This window comes from Physeter macrocephalus, chromosome 20 (assembly GCF_002837175.3).
Source record: "Physeter macrocephalus isolate SW-GA chromosome 20, ASM283717v5, whole genome shotgun sequence".
NCBI classification, from domain to species: Eukaryota; Metazoa; Chordata; class Mammalia; order Artiodactyla; family Physeteridae; genus Physeter; species Physeter macrocephalus.
In genome coordinates, this window is record NC_041233.1 from 24,925,096 (window position 1) to 24,946,641 (window position 21,546).

The 21,546-nt window shown below is 36.1% G+C and overlaps 1 protein-coding gene across 8 annotated transcripts in view; it reads right to left on the reverse strand.

Annotated features, from left to right (window-relative positions):
- Nucleotides 1-21,546, reverse strand: part of PPP3CB (protein phosphatase 3 catalytic subunit beta) — a 48,084-nt gene that overhangs the window by 25,680 nt on the left and 858 nt on the right. For 7 of the 8 annotated variants that reach the window (XM_028481765.2, XM_028481764.2, XM_007110853.4 and 4 more), the window contains exons 2-8: nucleotides 7,704-7,904; nucleotides 6,885-7,009; nucleotides 3,398-3,509; nucleotides 1,445-1,590; nucleotides 1,037-1,176; nucleotides 856-933; nucleotides 656-750 (exon numbers count right to left, since the gene is read on the reverse strand). In XM_028481765.2, the coding sequence (XP_028337566.1) occupies nucleotides 656-750; nucleotides 856-933; nucleotides 1,037-1,176; nucleotides 1,445-1,590; nucleotides 3,398-3,509; nucleotides 6,885-7,009; nucleotides 7,704-7,904 (897 nt within the window). The remainder of the gene's footprint in view (nucleotides 1-655; nucleotides 751-855; nucleotides 934-1,036; nucleotides 1,177-1,444; nucleotides 1,591-3,397; nucleotides 3,510-6,884; nucleotides 7,010-7,703; nucleotides 7,905-21,546) is intronic. The other variant, XM_028481763.2, reaches the window with a different exon arrangement.

Here is a 21,546-nt window from a genome sequence, read left to right on the forward strand (position 1 = left end):
GTGCTCCGCAACGGGAGAGGCCACAACAGTGAGAGGCCCGCATACCGCAAAAAAAAAAAAAAAAAAAAAAATGTAAGAAAAAAGGAAGAAAGATCAGTAAAAAGAAAGGAAAGGGAAGAATGTATCCCTGAAAGGAGGTCAGATTGACTTAATCAAAGCCTCAACTACAAATCATCACGGGGCAGTAGAGATAAAAGTGGGGAATAAGAAAGGGAAAGAAAACCTAGATCAGTGAACATAAAACAAGAGACATGATAAACAACTATGCAGTACAAATACATGAAATGGTCAAAGCAGCAACAGCAACTTTATGCAAACAAGAAAACAGTCTCTTGACTATAAGGGGGAAGATTTAAGAAAGGGGAGTTTGAGAAAATCATGTTTATTTTTGCTTGACGTAGTTACCTCAGAACATTCTTTCACAAGGCAGCTTTTGTGAATGACAAGTTGTGGAATGGTTACATATGACTTAAGTTTCACATTTTGGATTTTTATTTCTTGCCCTCTCCCCTCCCTTATATCTTATACTTTTTTTATAATGAGATTTGGATAGTTACAGTTTCAAACAATACCCCTTTTCTATTATATTTTCAAAAAAATAAGTCAATTTATATATTAAGTCGTTTAACAATTTTTTTTATCAACAACATCTTACCTTTATTATTGTAGACATCTAAGTAATTAGGTGCCGAAAAAATTGTTATTAATGAAGGGAACCCTGTAGTTTGACTTTTTCTGTACATTCTATAGCTGCAAAACAAATAGCTTAATATGCATCGTAAAGCATCAATCATGGTTACTAAGTTTGATTTGTACATAAGGTGTTAATTTGGGTCAGGGAAACAGAATTCTTACCCTGCATCTTGAGCTTCATGAGCTCTAATAATCGATAACAAATTATTGTTTTGCAAAAATTCACACACTGCTGGATAGCTGTGGGGAAAAAGAGTAAATTAAGTAAAATAATGACTTTCTATATGAAGCATATGCTATTTTAACAACTACAATGTGATTAAACTTGGATATCTTTCCTTACTTATAAAAATAAGAACATCCTCGAACTGTATTGTGACTAAAATGTTCCTGTGATTTTTCATTTCCAAAATCTTCAGAAGGATCAGACCATAGCAAGTCACACATTGGTCCAAATGCAGGTGGCTCTTTGAATCTATCTAACTGTGAAAGAAGAAAAGAAAGAAACAAAGAACAGAAATAACTTGTCAAAAAGTGAGAATGGAATGGACATAGGAAAGCGGTACCAACTTTGAATACTGTCCGTACTACATTGTTCTGAATGGTTAGAAGATATTTCCATAAAATATCAGTATATTAATTTTTACCATTACCTAATCTTGGCAGTGAAGAGAGGTTTGAAGCTTCTAGTCTCTACCCAACAAAATACTATAAATAGGAATCAACTCTTTGAACTAAAATATATACTCACTCTCCTAATATCATCCAGTGTGTGTATTTCTGGTGAAAGTCCACCATGAACACAAAGAAATTGTTGGTTTAAAAGTGCAGCAAGAGGCAGGCTATCAAAAGCTTCCATACAAGCTTCATAGACTCTTTCTGAATATTTAATTTTACCTAGAAAAAGAAAAAAAATCAATAATTGAAAACTGCATAACTTGTTGATCATTTTGAAAACGTGTGTGTGTATACACATGACTATTAAAACCAAGGCAAGAAAATTAAAGATACGGGAAACAGCCAAATGGCAGCCAGGGGTTCAGACTGGGTAAAGGGGTGAGTATAAAAAGGCAGCAAGGAGAAATTTAAGGGACAATAAAACTTTTCTGTATCATGACTGTGGTGGTAGGCAGCTCTATTCATTTGTCAAAACTCAGAACTAAACACCACAAAGAGTAAATTTTACTGCATAAAAAATTTTTTTTAAAAAAGGCCAGCATCTTGCCCCATAAGATTCAAGAAGGATAAGCAATGTTATTGATCTTGTGAAGACAAAATATTTGCTCTCTCTAAATTTATTTTGTGTATGCAGCAGATAGTCATAAAATGTTACTAAAAATAAATAAGTCAAATCTCTAAAAATAGTTCAACTCTTTACCTATATAGGCCAAGAAAGGCAAAATTAGAACTAAAAGTTAAAAGTGTTAATACTTTATTTTATTCTAAGAGTCAGTGACTACTTTGTTGTTACAGGCAAGACTACTATATCACCACAACAAAACTCAAGGTCCATCCAATTAAAAAAAAGATTTTATTCATATGTTGGAGGAGCAGCGGGTTTCCTTTAGCCTACAATGAACACTTAAAATGGGCAGTGAAGCAAGAAGCCAATATAACACAAGAAAGAATCTACCAAATTAAACTCTCATCTACTTTTAAGTAGATATCATACACATTCCCTTGCTCCTTTATACTTTTAAATTCCTGGATATTTTATGTTTTGGGTGGGATTTTGGGGGACGGTTTGTTCCTCATCTAAGGAAAAAAAGGAACTTAGTTCCTACTTCACTTTTTAATATTGTAACATTCAAATATGAGAAAATCTATATCCAGCAACCAGAGGTTATAAACTGATAGTCTGCTGACAGATCTGTTTTCCAACACTGTGGTTTAATAAAAATTTTAATTTGATTGCTTTTAGGTCAAGCATGCACTTTCCAGGTCTCATCTTATATTCTTTAGGTTACCCACCCGATCCTTGAAGTTATATAAGTTTGCCACCTCTGCCATTATCCATCACTATATTGATCTTTATTGAATCATGTTTTGAGCCTCAATAATTCTGAAGTTATTTCTAATTTTAAATCTTAATTCTAAGACTTAATACAGCCATGAATATTAACAAGTACACAGCTATGAGGTGTGAAAAAAGGTCAAACACTGCTCCACACCATATGGTTGCTTATAGCTATTAGATTACCACAGCCATAATAATTTAAGAGAGAAATGGGGTAAACATTGTAGGTTAAGACCTTCCATTCATTAATAGTGTGTTTAAAACAATCTGCATAATTAAAAAATAAATAAAACAATCTGTAATGATGACAGGATAATTAGTTTGCTAAGAATTTTCATGGGAACGCCTCAATACTGATGGAGAGAAATCTCCAACGCAATATTTCTTTTATTCTGGTTTATATTCATCCTGTTAGAAAAAATAATTTTAACATTAAAACTACATACAGAGCTCAAAACTGTTCCTAGGTACATATGTAAAAATCAAACTTAATAGGAAATACTGAAATGAAAACATCTGAATAAAATTAAACACTAGAGAACGCTAGACAATCTTCCTCAAAGCTTTACACATTTGGACACAAAATCTGTTCTTACATGTTGCACTGTAAAATCTTCAAACTCTTACTACCCACATCACTCCAAAAGAATATTGAGGAAGTGAAATATTTCTCATGGCAGTACTCACATTCCTGCTTAAAGGTAAAATATTCAGTAAGGTGTCTGCATTCATGGTTGCCTCTCAGAAGAAATAATGTGCTTGGGTATAGAATCTTCAGGACCCATAAATATAAGACACACTACAAAAGAAAATGTTTCCAGTGAATTAATCTTATATTTTTGTTTAACTAAGCTGTTTGATCTTTGCTTCTTTTCCTCTAACCCTATTACCCTTACAATCTCTATCACTCTTCATTATCTTTTTATTATCTTTTTCTCTTTGTCCCTTACTAAAACATAAGCTCCATGAAATTAGGGACTTTGTCATCTTATTCACTTCTGATTCTCCACTCTTAGAAAAGCACCTAGCAAACAGTAGAAGAGCAATAAATATCTGTTGAATGAATGAGTCAAATAATTTAATTACTTTAGATTTACAAATTGTTTGCTGTAAAAACAATTAGCAGATTGGTCTCCTCCTTAGGTATACCAATAAATAAAACAATAACAATGTCAAAAATAATAGCAGCTAACATTTATTGAGTACTCATAATGTGCCAAGCACTATATAATTAATTCCCCTCCTTTATTCCTCAAACAACCCTAAGAAGTATATAATATTATCTCTATTTTACAAATGAGGAAACTGAAGCAAAGAGCTTAAGTAAGTTGTCCGAAATCACAAAACCTCTAAGTAATGGAGATAGGATTCTGATCCTCTGATCTTAAACATTATGCCATGCTGCCTAATGAAGAGAATAACCATGCTTTATGTTTACATTGTTGGTTATGAATGTTGCCTTATATAATGTAGGTGCTTATTATGTGAAATGATTCAAAGATAATGCAATTTCTTAATAAAAAGAAAATTAAAACAGTACAGCAGCTATTTTTCCCTAAATACACCTAACATAAGAAACAGACTCAATCCCACTACTGGGCATATACCCTGAGAAAACCATAATTCAAAAAGAGTCATGTACCACAATGTTCACTGCAGCTCTATTTACAATAGCAAGGACATGGAAGCAACCTAAGTGTCCATCTGAGTTATTTGTAGTGAAGTGGATGGACCTAGAGTCTGTCATACAGAGTGAAGTAAGTCAGAAAGAGAAAAACAAATACCATATGCTAACACATATATATGGAATCTAAAAAAAAAATGGTTCTGAAGAACCTAGGGGCAGGACAGGAATAAAGATGCAGACGTAGAGAATGGACTTAAGAACACGGGGAGGGGGAAGGGTAAGCTGGGACGAAGTGAGAGAGTGGCATGGACTTATATATACTACCAAATGTAGAACAGCTAGTGGGATGCAGCTGCATAGCACAGGGAGCTCGGTGCTTTGTGACCACCTAGAGGGGTGAGATAGGGAGGGTGGGAGGGAGACGCAAGAGGGAGGAGATATGGGGATATATGTCTAAGTATAGCTGATTCACTTTGTTATAAAGCAGAAACTAACACACCATTGTAAAGCAATTATACTCCAATAAAGATGTTAAAAAAATAAAATTAAAAAAAATAAAGAAACAGACTCACATTTTACTTATTTGGCTAAAAAAAAAAGGAAAGACTATTTCATATGTAAATAAGCTTGGTTTACACAATCATATACCAAAAGAAAAAACAAACTTCATTTATTTATTTTTTTGGCCGCACTGCTTACAGAATCTTATTTCCCTAACCAGGGATAGAGGCCGGGCCCGTGGCAGTGAAAGCGCAGAGTCCTAACCACTGGACTACCAGGGAATTCCCACAAACTTTATTTTAAACAAGTTAAGGTATACGAAATGTGAAACTATTCACATCTTCATTTTATTCACAAGAAAAAAATAATTAAACTGGAGAAATACTTATTAAACACCTATCGTTTTTCCTTATTCTGATTCTTTACTATTTTCCTCTTATAACAAAATATATTAAAAAAGAGTCAGCTACTGAACCCGCTAATACAGACAAATACCAACATGCTCAGGTACCAACTAAGCTTCCTAAAATTTTTTATTTTATTGTTTTTGTCAAAGCCCCCAATCAGAATAGAATTTTTTTTAAAAAAGCCCCCAATCTTTTTATTAAGGAGGGCAATTTTCTAGTTTTCTTGAAGGCGCCAGGGAAGGTTGAGGAGGCTGATGATGAAACTATGAATGGAAAGAGGAACAACTAAGGATAATAAAATTCCCAAGGGAATTTGGGTGGACAGAGCCCTGAGCTCTCTTCCCTACTAAGGAACCTAGCATACCTCAGAAAGGAGGTTGAAAACACTGGAGGAGAATTAAACAACAGTAATCGGCATGGAAATTCACCAGGTAAAGCTTCAGTATCTAGTGGGGGAGATGGTTAAGAGCACAGGCTTAGAGTCAAACTGCCTAGCTCCACCACTTACTAATAATATGACCATGGGCAAGTTATTTAACCTCTCCAAGCCTCAGACTCCTCTATAAAATGGATAAAATAATAGTACTTACCTCATAACTTTGTTGTAAAGATTAATCAATGTGTATTAAGTGCTCAGAATATGCTTGAAACACATTAATGCTAACACACCTATCTATTTGTAGAGCTTCTACCCAACAATTTTACCTGTAAGAATCTGTCCTGTAGAAATAATCGGGCAAGTATATAAAGATGTATAAATAATATGGCTCACAGAAGCATCACTTATAATGGCAAAAAACTGGGAACACCTTATATGCCTAACAATAAGAATTTGATTAAATTGACTGTGACTTGTTTAGTCAATGGAATACAATGCAGCTATTAAAAATGATGCTGTAAATTTATAATTATTTACCTGGAATGACATCACAGCATAGGGATTTATGAAAAAAGGAAGTTACAGACCTTATAATAGGGTTCATTTTCATTTCAAAAAAGGAAAGAAAGAGATGCATATATTAGAAAATACAAATTGTTCTATATTTATATCTTATTTTAATTTACATAATTAGAAAAGTAAAAGGAGCAAAAAGAACCATCTACTGTTAAGTGATAATCAACAGGTCATTTTAATGTCTCAAGTTTTTTAAAACAAATACTTTCAGAATGCATAAAGATTCTATATGAGATACTTGGGTTTTAATTGCTATGGAAGGAGGGATAGAAGTACTAGAGATTAAGCAATAAAAGCACTGTAATATATTTTATTTAATCGGAAAAAATACAATTAATCTTTTTTTGCATGGGTGAATGCCTTTAGGGGCAAGAGAGATAAATCGCATTAGCTCCTTAGGGCCACTAGATAACAGGGCAATAAAGACCCCTTAGTTTGCTTACAATTTCCACTGGGAAAAATGGCAATTATAATTACATTAAGAGTGGCACACAGAAAATTAAAAGAATAGTTTGAAAGACAGAAGAGGAATAAATAGTAGCTTCACTAAAAACTTTAGAATATGCAGAGGTATTAAAAAGAACCCAATACAGGTAATTTAAGGAACTTATTTTATTAGGAATTAATGGAAATCATCTATGATAACACTTAAAAGCAAATCAAATGACAGTATATGATTATTACCTCTATACTAAAATAACCTCTGTCCACATAATCACCAAGAAAAAGGTATCGTGTATTAGCAGGTGATCCTCCTACTTCAAAAAGTTTCATCAGATCAAAAAATTGGCCATGGATGTCACCACACACTGAAACAAGAAGATTATTAGATATGAAAAAAAAACTCTGAAATAACAAATTTTACTTAAATTCTTATTTATTTTATATAAGAGATAGTGTAAAATTCTGTCAAGAAAGGTCTAAGAAGGAAGTAATCTATGAAGAGTCATGATAGGGATGATGTATACACAAGTGTTCATGTGCTCAAGATCTAGAACAAGATATAACAAAAGTAATGAAATTTGTAGTCAGTGACAAAATTTTCATCTAACTTTATAAAGCTCCTATTTAGGAAGCCAAGCATGCATGTCTTAGGATGACAAAATTATAATGGTGGCAGTAAAATCTCCATTCTAACTCCATACTTTCTGTTGACTTCTAAATGATCACTTTTGGTATCTGATACAGCATTGAGGTATTTGCCCCTAATGACTGAAAACACAGTAAGTAAGTATTTGTTGAATCAAATTCAGTGATGGCCAACACAACTAATGAAACCTTCACAAAAGCATATTAGACTAACTTCTGCACTCAGATTATTTAGGATCATGTTTATTCATTGAAAACAGGCAAAAACTTTAAAAAGAAAATAATCTGGAAATTCAAGATAATGTCCATGTAATATTAATTTAGTATACAATATGAAGAAGAAACAGCTCTATATTTAGATAAGTAAATAATGGTGCAGTAAAAAAATAATATCCAAAACATAAAGAAATGTACCTGTAATTGGAGCCTCTACTTCTATCATGGTTTTCTCTCTCCGAAGAATGGCAGCACCCTCATTGATAATTCTAAGTGCAATTTCTTCATCTACCCGACCTTCTTTTACTAAGTGGTTCTTCAAAACATCAACCCTGGGTATCCCATCCATATCAAAAACTTCTTCAGATGTCAAGCGATGCGTTGGGGGGAAAGGGACAGCTGCAATTTTTTTTAATTAATAAAAAATAAATCACTATTAATATATGAACATAAAAACTAATCAATGGATCTAGGTAAATAATAGTAAAAACTGAAAAGCTGAAGTTTTTGTTTTGCTTCTTCATTTACTGGATGGGGTATTAATTTTTTAAAAGTTTTTTTTAAAAAAGAGTAATCAAACTATACTTCCTTTTTAATAATCTATATATAACAGAAGAATTATTAGAGAAATAAACTCTCTCACAAAATTAAAAGTTCTTTCAGGATAACTAAAGCTTTTTTCTTTAAGCCAAAACATTTTTTGGTAGAATTCTCAAAACATACACTCTTCATCTTAAATGAAGTACAATAAATATAACTTAATACCACATAAGCATGAATAGAAAGAAATCCCAAATATAAAGTGATCTACCAACTTCCTATTAAAAAAATATAAAACAATGCCTGCTGACCAACTTGAATAGAAACTTCTAGGGATATAGATTAAAACAGCTAAATGCTTATTGATGGAATTTAAATTAATTCAGATGCACATATAGATTTAAAATAACATTAATAAATCACGATAATTTTGAAATACTGCTTTTTCTCTTACCTTCATGTTTCATAAAATACTTTCATTCGAAATCTTTACACACATTTTTGACATCAGTGTATTCCTTATCACTGGATTCATTTTTTGAGTCATCTAACATACTTCTCAAAAGCAAATCATCCTCACTTCCATTTAAGTTGTTTGAGATACAGCACTTTTTTTTTTTTTTTTTTTTTTTGGTAGCGGGCCTCTCACTGTTGTGGCCTCTCCCGTTGCAGAGTACAGGCTCCGGACGCGCAGGCTCAGCGGCCATGGCTCACGGGCCCAGCTGCTCCGGGGCACGAACCTGTGTCCCCTGCATGGGCAGGCAGACTCTCAACCACTGCGCCACCAGGGAAGCCCGAGATACAGCACTTTTTAAATACATATTCAATGCTATCACTGCAAATTTATCCTAAGCCACAATTTCCATTTGTCTAACTACTGAAATAGTTGGCCTTTATACTCCTGTAGCATATATTTACGATTTCCACAAGTAATTACCAACTGTATTGTTTTAAACTGATATTTGCTTTTTTCTATTCATGAGAATTTAATCATAATAAGAAACGCCAGATGAAAAAACAAAAGACAAACTGATTTCAACCTAAAGCTCTAAATCCATTGTCAATGAATAATCCAGTCACTTATTCTTACTCATAATGTTAAAATCAATACTTTTCTCTCATGCCTGTGATTCACTTCTCATGACTGTATTACCATTCTCTTTTTCAAACACATTAGCAAGGTTTTAGGTCAAAGTTATAATGTCTTTAAACATTATTATCTTCTTCATATACTGGGAATTTTCAACAAAAAATAGTACAATGATTTTTGTCTTCACTATAATTGAAAATACTTTGCTCCTGTTTAAATGAAATGAGATTTAAAATGTTGATTTTAAACTGATATTTGTTAAATGGAATGGAAAACGTGAATGTCCATTTTCAATGGTATCTACTACAATTTTGAGGTCATATACCTAGGAAAAGTTACTACATATCTGTTAAAATTTTTTATTCCTTTTTTACTGAATCCAACAAATGACCTCTTTATGCATTCAAAATCAGCTTGGATTGAAGTAGTTTTAGGACCTTTACCAAACAGTACTTTGTTTTTCAAAATAAAGCAAGAGGACTTCCCTGGTGGCACAGTGGTTAAGAATCTCCCTGCCAATGCAGGGGACCCGGGCTCGAGCCCTGGTCCGGGAAGATCCCACATGCCGTGGAGCAGCTAAGCCTGTGAGCCACAACTACTGAGCCTGCACTCTAGAGCCTGAGAGCCACAACTACTGAAGCCCGCACGCCTAGAGCCCGTGCTCCACAACAAGAAGCCCGCGCACCGTAACAAAGAGTAGCCCCCACTCGCTGCAACTAGAGAAGGCCGGCGCCCAGCAACAAAGACCCAACTCGTCTAAATAAATAAATAAATATATATTTTTTAAAAGGGGGCTTCCCTGGTGGCGCAGTGGTTGAGAGTCCGCCTGCCGATGCAGGGGACACGGGTTCGTGTCCCGGTCCGGGAGGATCCCACATGCCGCAGAGCGGCTGGGCCCGTGAGCCATGGCCGCTGAGCCTGCGTGTCCGGAGCCTGTGCTCCGCAACCGGAGGGGCCACAACAGTGAGAGGCCCGCGTACCGCAAAAAAAAAAAAAAAAAGAAAGCAAGAGAGAAATTTATAGTAAGAATTTAGTCTACCTATAGACTCAAATGTAAGGCAGATCTCTCTTTTCTGAAGTAAAAATTTTAAAGAAAAAAGTCACTTTATATTTGGGCATACAGTACATAGTATTTTCTTGATGTTTCAGGGCCATCACTGTGATCATCAATTATTATGCAGAAGACTGGAAAAGTATAGGACCAACTGTTTCTTCACAGTTCAACTTAAACTAAAAACAGGGGGCTGGGTTAGAATTACATCAATTACCTAAGAAGAGTAAATAACCACATTCTCATTGGAGGAAAAAAATTTAGGAAGAACTCAGTTCTTATAAGTGAGATAAAAACTAAGGCAGAGGGATATCAACCATTTCTAAAAGACTTTGAAATCATCAATCCCTCTTGCTTTCATCTTTTTTGATACTTAGTAAAACAAAACTTGAACTTGCTTTTTTTCCCCCCCTTCTTTAGAACACATCTATTCCCATTACTTTTTACTGCATCTAGAATAAGACATTAAAATACATTTTGGGCTTCCCTGGTGGCGCAGTGGTTGAGAGTCCGCCTGCCGATGCAGGGGACGCGGGTTCGTGCCCCGGTCCGGGAGGATCCCACATGCCGCGGAGCGGCTGGGCCCGTGAGCCATGGCCACTGAGCCTCCGCGTCCGGAGCCTGTGCTCCGCGACGGGAAAAGCCACAACAGTGAGAGGCCCGCCTACCGCAAAAAAAAAAAAAAAAAAAAAAAAAAAAAAAAATACATTTTGTTCCCCCTTTTAAAGTATGTCAGATTCCAATTAAAAAAAAAACACCTTTCTTATATTCTTCTCCAACCAAAGATTAAACAAACCATTATACTATATGCTATAACCAAATTTGCCCCTAACAGTAAACCAATTGTTTAAAAACTACAAAATTTAACAATTACTAAATAAAAGTTACTTTTGGGACATCATGAAAATGAAAAGTTTAAATATCTCTTAAATACAAATTTCTGAGATCAAGATGGGATATTTTTCTCATCAGGCCAAGAGAATTTTTCCTCTACTTAGGAAAAAAGATACTGTTTAAAATGTTGCATTCTAGATTACGCATACTTCCTAATAATCAACAACGTAAGTCCACTAACAGGTGAATTCTGTTCAAAATACAGAACTTCCTAAAAACCCATCTGGGAGACAATCTCCCTCTCTGCCCCACTCAGCCAGTGGCCTGTGGTACTGCATGTTTTCATGCACATTGCGAATGCCCCACTGCAAGTCACACTGAGCTATTGCTCCTCTTTAACCAAGAGTCAGAATGTCTTTATTCATCTGGGGAAAAAAAGTATAAACTGCCTCCAGCCTATGTTTTCCACTTCTTTTTCAATTCAACGCATACTTTTAAATTTCAACACCAGTTGGGATACTTTTTAAGGAATTGGTACAGGTTGAGGGGTGAAGAAATGCCACCATAGGTAAAAGTAGATGAAAAACTGTTGTTCTAACAACACAACACTGATAGTGGAGAATAGAGAGTTTCAAAAGAATGTTTTAATATATCAGTAAATAAGAAAATAAGAGGCAAAAAGGCATTGTGCTCTTTGGCAGTTGGTGAAAGGAGCCATAGCAGGTGATCTAACTAAGCAAAAGAAAACTGACCAAATAGAATTTGGCCTAATAGGAAATTAATTACTGACCCTGTTGGTCAATAGAGGGTTAAATTTTTTCCATCAAAAATTAATATTCTCAACTACTACCATCAACTCCTAAGGTACTTTAAAGCATTTCCATCTAAGTTCAGGTTTTAAATGGTTTTTTACATTTCTAATTCATCTTCAGCGATCTATTCCTGTTTTTCTAAGGTTTTCATCCTATATATTTTTTTCTCCTTATTTTCAGACTATTTTTCCAACTCTTCTATGTTTGAGATAGGGAAAAACCAGTACATAAATGTATGTAAATATAATGTGAATGGTCAATAAGTGAAATGGCTAAAATGGAGGATTAGCTTGAACAACCTAAAGAACTATATATAAAATCATAAAATCACCAAGTTTCCAACACTAGAAAACTTAATTTGGTAATATTCACTTTAACCAAACTGTTCTGTTGAAAAATTTCCTTTAACACAAATTTTGGCATGAAGGTCCTATCTGTAATCAATAACCTTCACAAGGTATTTTAATTCAGATATAATATATGGTGGCTGATAGACAAGGCCTTAAAAAATTTAATGTAGGAAGTTGAAAAAATAAACCAGGGACACAGACTGATCAAGGATGGGGGAAGAGCAGAGATCTTACTTTTTCTACTAATGGGTAAGGAATCCTGGGACTTAACTAATCCTGTTGCCCAACTATAAGCAAAGGCTGCAAACTATTAGCCCTGTGAGGCCTCCAACACCAACTGAGGTGCAGCCTGTGCCACCTGAAAACTACTCGAAAGTATCACTCAGATGTCTGTGCTTCTCACCATTGCCATTACTGGCAACTGTCCAAAATAAAGTTCCTCCTGATTTTTTTCTCTGTATCTCTTTTGTTCACACCATGCCATCCTCAGGCTGTTCTCCTCCCTCCCAATCCTCTTCATTGAGGCCTGCAGAATTCCCATTATAAAAAAAAAAAAAAATCCACCCTTCTTTCCTGTGTGCACATGCGTGGGCACATGCACACACACACATTTTAGCTCTTCACAGAATGCTGTCTTCATCTCTCTAGCTTAATTAAATCTTAGTCCTCCTGAAGGACAACACCTCTGAAACACTTTTTTCAAAGTTGATGATGCTCATTTTTCCACACTCCACTATTTGAGCAGAAAAGGCTACAGTCTTCTTTCAGCTCCCCACTACCACTTCCAAGATCATCACTCCCGTGAAGAAGAAAATGCTTCCTCGTTTGAGGTTTGTGACTTCTGGCTAGTTTATTCTTGTCCCAGCCATCTACTAAATTTCTGGTAATCTCTCACATGAAACTTAGTTTCCTGGTTCGAAAGCCTTCTCCACTCTAAACACCACCATCATCAATGTCCATGTGGATGACTTACATAAACCCAAGAACTGAGAGGTCTGAGCTCCATTCTACTTCAACTCCCCTAGCCTTAACCATAATTTCTGCTCCAGCTCTGAAATCCTGAATTCTAATCTCTTACTCCATGATCAAAATCTCTAATCCTTTCAGATTCACTCCCTTTTCTTCATCTGTTCTCCAATTATATCAAGAACGTGGACAACGTCTCCTAATCAACCCCCTTCTGGATACCTTTGCTTGCTGCAATTTTGAAGCTATTCCATCACCCACCCACTTTTTAAACAACATCCTGAATTGTTTAAAGTCCTTTTGTCCTACCCTACTTACAAAACTCCAATTCTTGGATGGGTTAGTTTCTAAACTTGGATGCTAAGTATAAAAACATCAAAACAGCTCAGTGGGGCTTCCCTGGTGGCGCAGTGGTTGAGAGTCCACCTGCCGATGCAGAGGACCACGGGTTCGTGCCCCGGTCCGAGAGGATCCCGCGTGCCGCGGAGCAGCTGGGCCCGTGACCCACAGCCGGGCCCGTGAGCCATGGCCGCTGAGCCTGCGCATACGGAGCCTGTGCTCCGCAACGGGAGAGGCCACACCGGTGAGAGGCTCGCGTACCACAAAAAAAAACAACAACAGCTCAGTGCTACTACAAATTCACGGTCTCCAACTTAGTTGGTCACTAGCACTTGCCATCAATCCTACTAAATGTTCTAGTCTGTGCTCTCTCCCATTCTCCTCAGTGGAGATTTCAAATGATCACCTCTTCCTTGAACCCTACACTTAATTTCTCTCTTACTCAGTAGTCAACTTGCATCTTTTTCAGAGAAAATTGAGACCTTCAGACAAAATGTCACTTTTCTGTCCCTCTCCATCCACATCTATGCCAGTATCCACTTTACATTTCTTCCTATCAAGGAAGAGGTATTCCGTCCATCCAATACTAAACATTCTACGGTGCTCTGAATCCCACTCCCCCAACCTCTTCACTTCAGTTCACCCTTCCCACCCACCCATGCCCCTATTCTGTTTCTTCTGCCTCTGACTCTCCATTGGTTCTTCCTTTTGAGCAGATAAACATACAGCCAGCCCTCCACAACCACAGGCTTGCCTGTGCAGATTCAACCAACCACGGATAGAAAATACTTTAAAAATAAAGTTCCAGAAAGTTCCAAAAAGCAAAACTTGAATTTGCCTCTCTGGAAACTATTCACATAGCATTTACATTGTATTAGGTATTATAAGTAATTTAGAGATGATTTAAAGTAAATGGGAGGATATAGGTAGGTTATATGCAAATACTAAAACCTTTTACATAAGGGACTTGAGCATCCACGGATGTCGGAATGGGGAGGGTATCCTGGAACCAAATCCCCACAGATACTGAGGGGAGACTGTACTAAAGTCTCTATGATCTTAAAAACAACCCCAACAAGTAATTCTCCCTTACTCCTAATCCCTGTTTCTACCATACATATCCCTTATTTTACAACTAAGCTTCTTGAAAGAGTAATCTACAGGGTATAGCTTCATTTTATCACTTTTTTGTCTACTTTCCTCAATCCACATTTATCTGGCTTCTGCTCTATTCCTTCACCTTGTATCTCTCTCCTCTCTTGGGTTCTTGAACTCACTCACCTGGTTTTTCTCTTAATTCTCTGGTCATACCTGATCAGCCTATTTCATGAACTTCTAGTCCTTTTTCTGGTCCTAGGATAGTGTGACCTAGGAGTCTGTCCTTGGCCCTCATATCACACTCCTCTCATTCATAACTATGGCTTCAACTAAAATCTGTATTTTGTGGATTCCCAAATAGATTATTCAGTCCAGACCCTGCCCCTAAACTCCAAATCCTTATTAAACTATCAAATAGCTTCATTTGGATGTTCCGTAAGTATCTTAGACTTAATAAGTCCAAAACTTAATGTATGAACTTTCCCTCTAAACTATCACCAATATAGCTACTCATCTGGAAATTATCCTAGAAGTCTTTTTCTTCCTTGCCCTAACATGGCCAATAGGTCCTAAATAATTCTCTGATCTGGTTTTGTCCCTTTGGTCCTGAGACACTGAATAAGAACTTTTTTTTTTTTCTAAAATTACTAAAATCTTTGCAATTTTGCCCATGCTTCACAATAACTCAGAATACTTTTTAAAATTCAAATCTCAACATCCTCCCGTTTCAAGACTGGCTTCATCATATAAAATCCAAATTGTGTCTCTTAACATACCATATGAGATCCCTTGTAATCTGACCCTTCCCTACATCTCCAACCCTCACCTTTTGCCACTTACTCACATTCCGGACACATTCTATACTTCAGATATTTAATCTTCATTTTTAATACATCACTTTAAAAAAATCTCTGTACTTTGCACGCCCTATTATTTGGGGGTACACTATTCCCACCTTTTGTCTAACTTCTCCTTGTCCTTAAACCTCATTTCAGTGTTCCAATTCTTGAAAACGTTTCCTGTTCCCAGGCTAGGTTAATGGTGCCCCCTCCTTGTGGTCCCATAGCAAAGCATATGATGCACACCTACATCATGGCACTTATCAATTGTACTGTAAATATCTTGTCTCCCCCTTAAGCTTATGAGCTCCTTGAAGGCGAGGGAGCTGTCTTTCATCTCTACATACCTAGTGATTAGAACATGGATACTAATGTCTACTGAATTAATGATACATTAGTTACAGTTTCTAAATTACTTATCTTACACTAATTTATGTAGCAATAACAATATATTTATAGTGCTTTATTTACAGTTCACAAACTGCTTTCACATACATAATGCTATGATTCTCAGAGACATCCTGTGAGTTTCGTAGGGCAAGTTTTATCTCAATTGCACAAATATGATAACAGGTTCAGATAAGTTAATGGCTCTCTCAAGGTGTTTCAACTAGTAAGGGGTAGAGCCATGATTGAAGCTGAGTTCTTCAGAATGCTACTCCAGTACTATCTTATACCAACACAATAACAATGTTCTTCTAAGAGTCATCAAAACTCTCCTCTTCACCAAGAACGGTATAACCCATTCAGATGCCACAGGTAGAAGCATGCTCTAAAGAAAGATTCAGCAGATCCTACAACACTGTCTTCAAAATTTCCAGGTATCCCTTGGATTCCTTTTAATTTGTGGTGGTTCTTTGAACACAATAACCTTCCCTCAAAAACTGGTTCCCCTTCCTGGCTTATTTTTGTTATGGTATCATCATTCTCTGTTACTCTGACTTAAAATTTTGGTGTCATTGTTCTCTTTCTGGACTCCAAGTCCTACTGATTCTTCAAATTCTCTTTTTTTTTTTTTTAACACCTCCATTGCTGCAATGCTAGTTCAAGTTCTTATTACTTTGTGTACGAGAAAACTCTAACTAAAATCTCTACTTTTCCTCCCCTTTTTTGTACAAAGCATAGGTAGATAAATCTACCCCAAAATTTGGGGTGGTTTCCTAAGGACTAAAGAGTAAAGGGAACAAAAGCCTGAAACTTATTTTCAAAGTCTTTCTTAACCATTCCCAGTATCTTCCATGTCACTCCAATCTCTTCTGCTTTCAACTACCAATGCTCAAACAATCACTAAAGCAAAATTAGTCTGATTACTGTTTTCTCAAAAAGGTTTGCTCTTCCACCTGTTTCATTCCCACACCCACTCACTGATCCAATATATCTACTTTCTAATATTACTCAGAATTTGTGTCATATCTGGTTTTTCTCTTTCTCTTAATTCATGCTGTGGTCATTCTGCACTTGGACTACTCCATTAATCTTCTGACATCCTGATTTAAGCCTCTCCCATTCTAATATTTCATTCTACACAATATCATGTTGGCTTTCAAAAACCAAAATACTGGGTCATTCCTTTACTTTAAAACCTTCAATAATAATAATGGTGATGGCTACCATTAGTTGAGTACTTACCATGTGTCAGGCCAGGCAGTGCGGTACAAATTTTACATGAATTGTCTCTATTAATCCTTCAAAAATCCCATATTATTAACTCTATTTTGCAGATGAGAAAATTGAGTGTTGGTGACATTAAGTATCTTGTCCTCAGTGAAAAGGTTAAAGTAGAACTAGGTTCAAACCCAGGCAGTCTGACTCCAGAGGCTTAATCATCCAGTGTTCTTAATCATCCAGAGGCTATACTGCTTAGCTTAAGTTTCAGATCCTCAACTTGGTGTACAAAAAATCCTTTCCAACTTCATCTCCTGCTTGCCAAGAACTTTACACAATACTGTCACACATTTCATGCTTTCTTCAAACTCCATGCCTTTCTGCTGCTGTTTTCTCTACCAGAAAATATTTTCTCTATCCCAGCCCTACCTTGTATCTGGAGAAATTCTACTCATCCTTTAAGGCTGCCCTCAAAACATAATCCTTTCAGTAAAGTCTCCCTCCAATTAAGACAGTTAATTCCTTTTTTACAGCTCCAACAGCACTTTGTACCAAATTCATTATATTATTTATTTGCAATAATGTCTCCCCCACCAGACTGCCTCCAAGAGAATCTATCTTACTTAATTCAATTCTGTATCCCTAATGCCTAGTATTATGTCTGGTACAAAGCACATACTCCATAAATGTTGCACAAATAAATGGTCCCAATCTTTTGCTTATTTGAATCTTACCCATCCTTCAAGGCCTCTTTCCTCCTATACAAACCCTTGCTAGACCACTCCAGTCCAGAGTCATCACTACCTCCTTTGAATTCAGCTTGCTGGGTCTGCCACTTACCTGGCAATTATTAATCACACCCAGCATTATGACATAAATGATTAACTTTTCATGAGTACTTATTTCCCCAAGGACCAAGACTATATTTTTATCTTTCACACTTCTGTTGTTTCCCTACAGTTTTTAGCTATACAGCAGGCATTAAATAAATATTTGCTATTTGATTACTTTGAATTTCCAAAATAAATTTTACATACCATACAAGGATGCCAATTAGCTTTAGCTTATTTCATCTCTGTGTATAAATAAACATTTTTATAATGAAATGAAGTCATATGATTGGCAGTAAAACACACCTCGTCTAATAAATCAAAATTCTTTCACCAAACTTTTCCTTATAACTCTTGCCAATTCATTCAATAGCTCTGAACCTAAAGCTTTTGCCTCACTACTGAGCAGCTGTATTTCCTCCTTGGCGTTTTCCTTCTAAGATGACTTGTGGCCAGTGTTCTCTATCCTTCTCACGCGCTCGCGCGCTCTCTCTCTCTCTCTCTCTCTCTCTCTCGCTCTCTCACACACACACACACACACACAATATTCTCTGTTCCTTTGCTTTCTCTAGGACACATGGTACTGAAGATTTATTTTAGTATGCTGAACAGTTTAACGAAGGTGGAAAGAAAAAGAAAAATCATTTTCAAGAGTTATCTTTTTTAGATAGTAAGTCCACAAAATAGCTTTTGTAAACAAAAATTAAAATTCAAGTTGCTTTAAAATATAATGAAATAGAACTAGCAAAAAACACTGAAGTAGCTATGCGACCCCAAGACCTATGTGGGTCATCTAAAAATCTGTAATGAAAATAAGCAATCCTAATAAAGCTAAGGTACTGGAAAACACGTTAGCCTCAGATTTATAAGCAGGGCAGCTGGCAAGAGAACCTAAATGAATCATAAGGCTGCCCATCAGATATATAATAGCTAAAAAACTTACAACGCACACTCTTTAGCATTTTGGTTCAATCTGAAAGTCTGATAATTTAAGAGATAAGGATAATATAACCTATGAAATAAAGAAAACACGTTGAATGCAAAAGTGAGTTACATTGTGGGTGCTAAAATGAACATATACACAATATAGACAATGCATTCTAAGCGATAATGGTGAATTTTTGTATCAGGAGTAAAAGATTTAATAATCTCAAGGGATAATCTAGTTTTACAAATCTGGGACCTCATCTATACAGCAAAAAGTACATTTTAAAAGTATCTGGAGGGCTTCCCTGGTGGCACAGTGGTTGAGAGTCTGCCTGCCGATGCAGGGGACATGGGTTCGTGCCCCGGTCCGGGAAGATCCCACATGCCGCGGAGCGGTTGGGCCCGTGAGCCGTGGCCGCTGAGCCTGCGCGTCCGGAGCCTGTGCTCCACAACGGGAGAGGCCACAACAGTGAGAGGCCCGCATACAGCAAAAAAAAAAAAAAAAAAAAAAAAAAAAGTATCTGGATAGAAAAGGAAGTACCTGAACAATTCAGGTCAAGCAAATTTCCGGGCGAGGAGGGAGAGCAATATACATAAATTCAGGGTTTTATACTTAAATTATACACACCAATTTTGCTGATGTGGCAATAAGGCATTCACGCCAATACAACTAGCTGTTTTTCCTAGTTTGTTTCTATTTTCTTATTTTTAACTTCCTATCTTAGCTAAAGATAGAAAAATGCTTAACAGAAAATTGTCAAGAGGGCATACTAAATCACCTAAACCACTTGGGCTACACCAACTTTCAAACAGAATTTAACCAGAGCCACCAGCTGGAGCAGGCTCAGAACTGAACTGCTTTAACTAACCAGGAAACCTAATCACCCATAATCAGGGATATGGAATTACCACTAATAATTTCAGTGAATAGATAATTTATACATGAATCACCTATAGTATTCTAAGATCTCAAATTTCCCATGATGTGAATTTCAGGCATTTGACATTAAACACAGAAAGACCTATTTCCCCTTCAAAACCTATGTGACCATAAAATATAGGCCTCCTGACTGTAAATGTAAGAGTATAAAATTTAGAGACAAGGAAAAGTTTCAGGGAGTAAAAGACTACTTGTATTCAACGTCAGCGATGGTCTCCATAACATTACTACTATGAAATGGTACTGATGCAAAACTAGCACATGCTGGACTTAAAAGAAATCTGGATTTTTAACAAGTTAAACCTAAGTTGAACTAGCACTGTGGTCATATATCTTCAGGAAACTGGTGTTCTTTGTCATCAAATGCAACATTAGAGTACAATTATTGACTGAGAAAGACAAGAAAAGCTTGAAGATGAAATCTAAAAGGAGATTTCTGTACGAAAGGTAAGTTTCCCAGTAACTTCCAAGGAAGCCAGAGACTCCACGAGCAGCGCAAACCAGTCTGTTGCACACTACATCTAAAGCATGTGATCCATATCAGTCATTGCAACTAGCTAACAAATTCCATGAAGAAATGAAAGTTGTGTTGAAGAATATACTACAAAGCACATGAGATCTTATATCCATGAGCTCTACTAAACTATAATTTTCTTACCAACAAACTCCTATTTACCTAAATCAAATGACTTTTATTTCATACCAATAAACTGCAAACATGACTGTGTCTTGCATTCAGAACTCACCCCTAAGGAATATGCCTTATGTCTGAAATCTTATTTTTACTGTATTAAAGCAGTACAAGGGAAATATTACCACATATATGACAAGAAACAAGAAGATTCACAAGCATAAGGAGAGCATAAACTCACTGTTCAGCAATGTGACTGGCTGTCCCATCTAATAGTAGGGTGAAAAGTACCCAGGGAAATTAACAGACAGCACAAGTATACTGCCAGCAAATTAACAGGCAGCCCATGTCTCCTATTCCCACCCCCACAGAACTTCAGGATTTCACGATAGGATGAATGCCTAACTACCAATCTTTTTTCTTTCTCTTTTTTAAAAGATTTCTCAGGACAAGGATTCCATAAACTCTTTTTTAAGTTCATTCCAATAACTGGCCCGAAGAGATATACTATTAAGTTTTTTAAATTATCTACATAGCCTAGATACAAATTAGTGTTATTATTAAAGGAGACTCGAATTGACAAATTAAAATTAAAAAAACACAAAGGAAAAAGCTTTTCTTGTTTTTAAATATTTTAATTGAAACATGTCTAGTCAGATTTCCAAAACTGGGCTAACAGTGTTTACATTGTGCCAGTATACTTAAGAAGCTGAATGAAATAAATAAATAAAACAAACAAAAGAAATACCTATCTTTCAAAAATAAATGTGATACAATAAGGAAACCTTTATTCTAAAATGATTTCAGTTTATTGACCAAGCTACAGGATAAAAAAAAATCATTTCAAATTATGTTTTTCACCTCCGCAGCAGTGCGTGAAGTTGATGGGCTCTCCCAGAGAGCATGGACATCTTAAACAACTCTCAATTAGCCCTCAATTTCTCTATTTTAAATTAATCTGCTGACGTGTGGTCGTTAAACAACCATAAATTCTGCACCAGCTGAGAAATATTTAATTTTTTCTTCTAGGGGGAGTGTGTGGGTGTCTGCCTGCAAAGGAGGGCTAACCTCTCTTGGCCTTTGACCAAAGAGTGTTGACAGTTTTCTAGGTAAATGCTTCTTCCTATACCTGAAGCTTTTTTCTCTTTTATGCTGTCTTTTTTTCCATCTTTTCTGCACTTAACGCCGG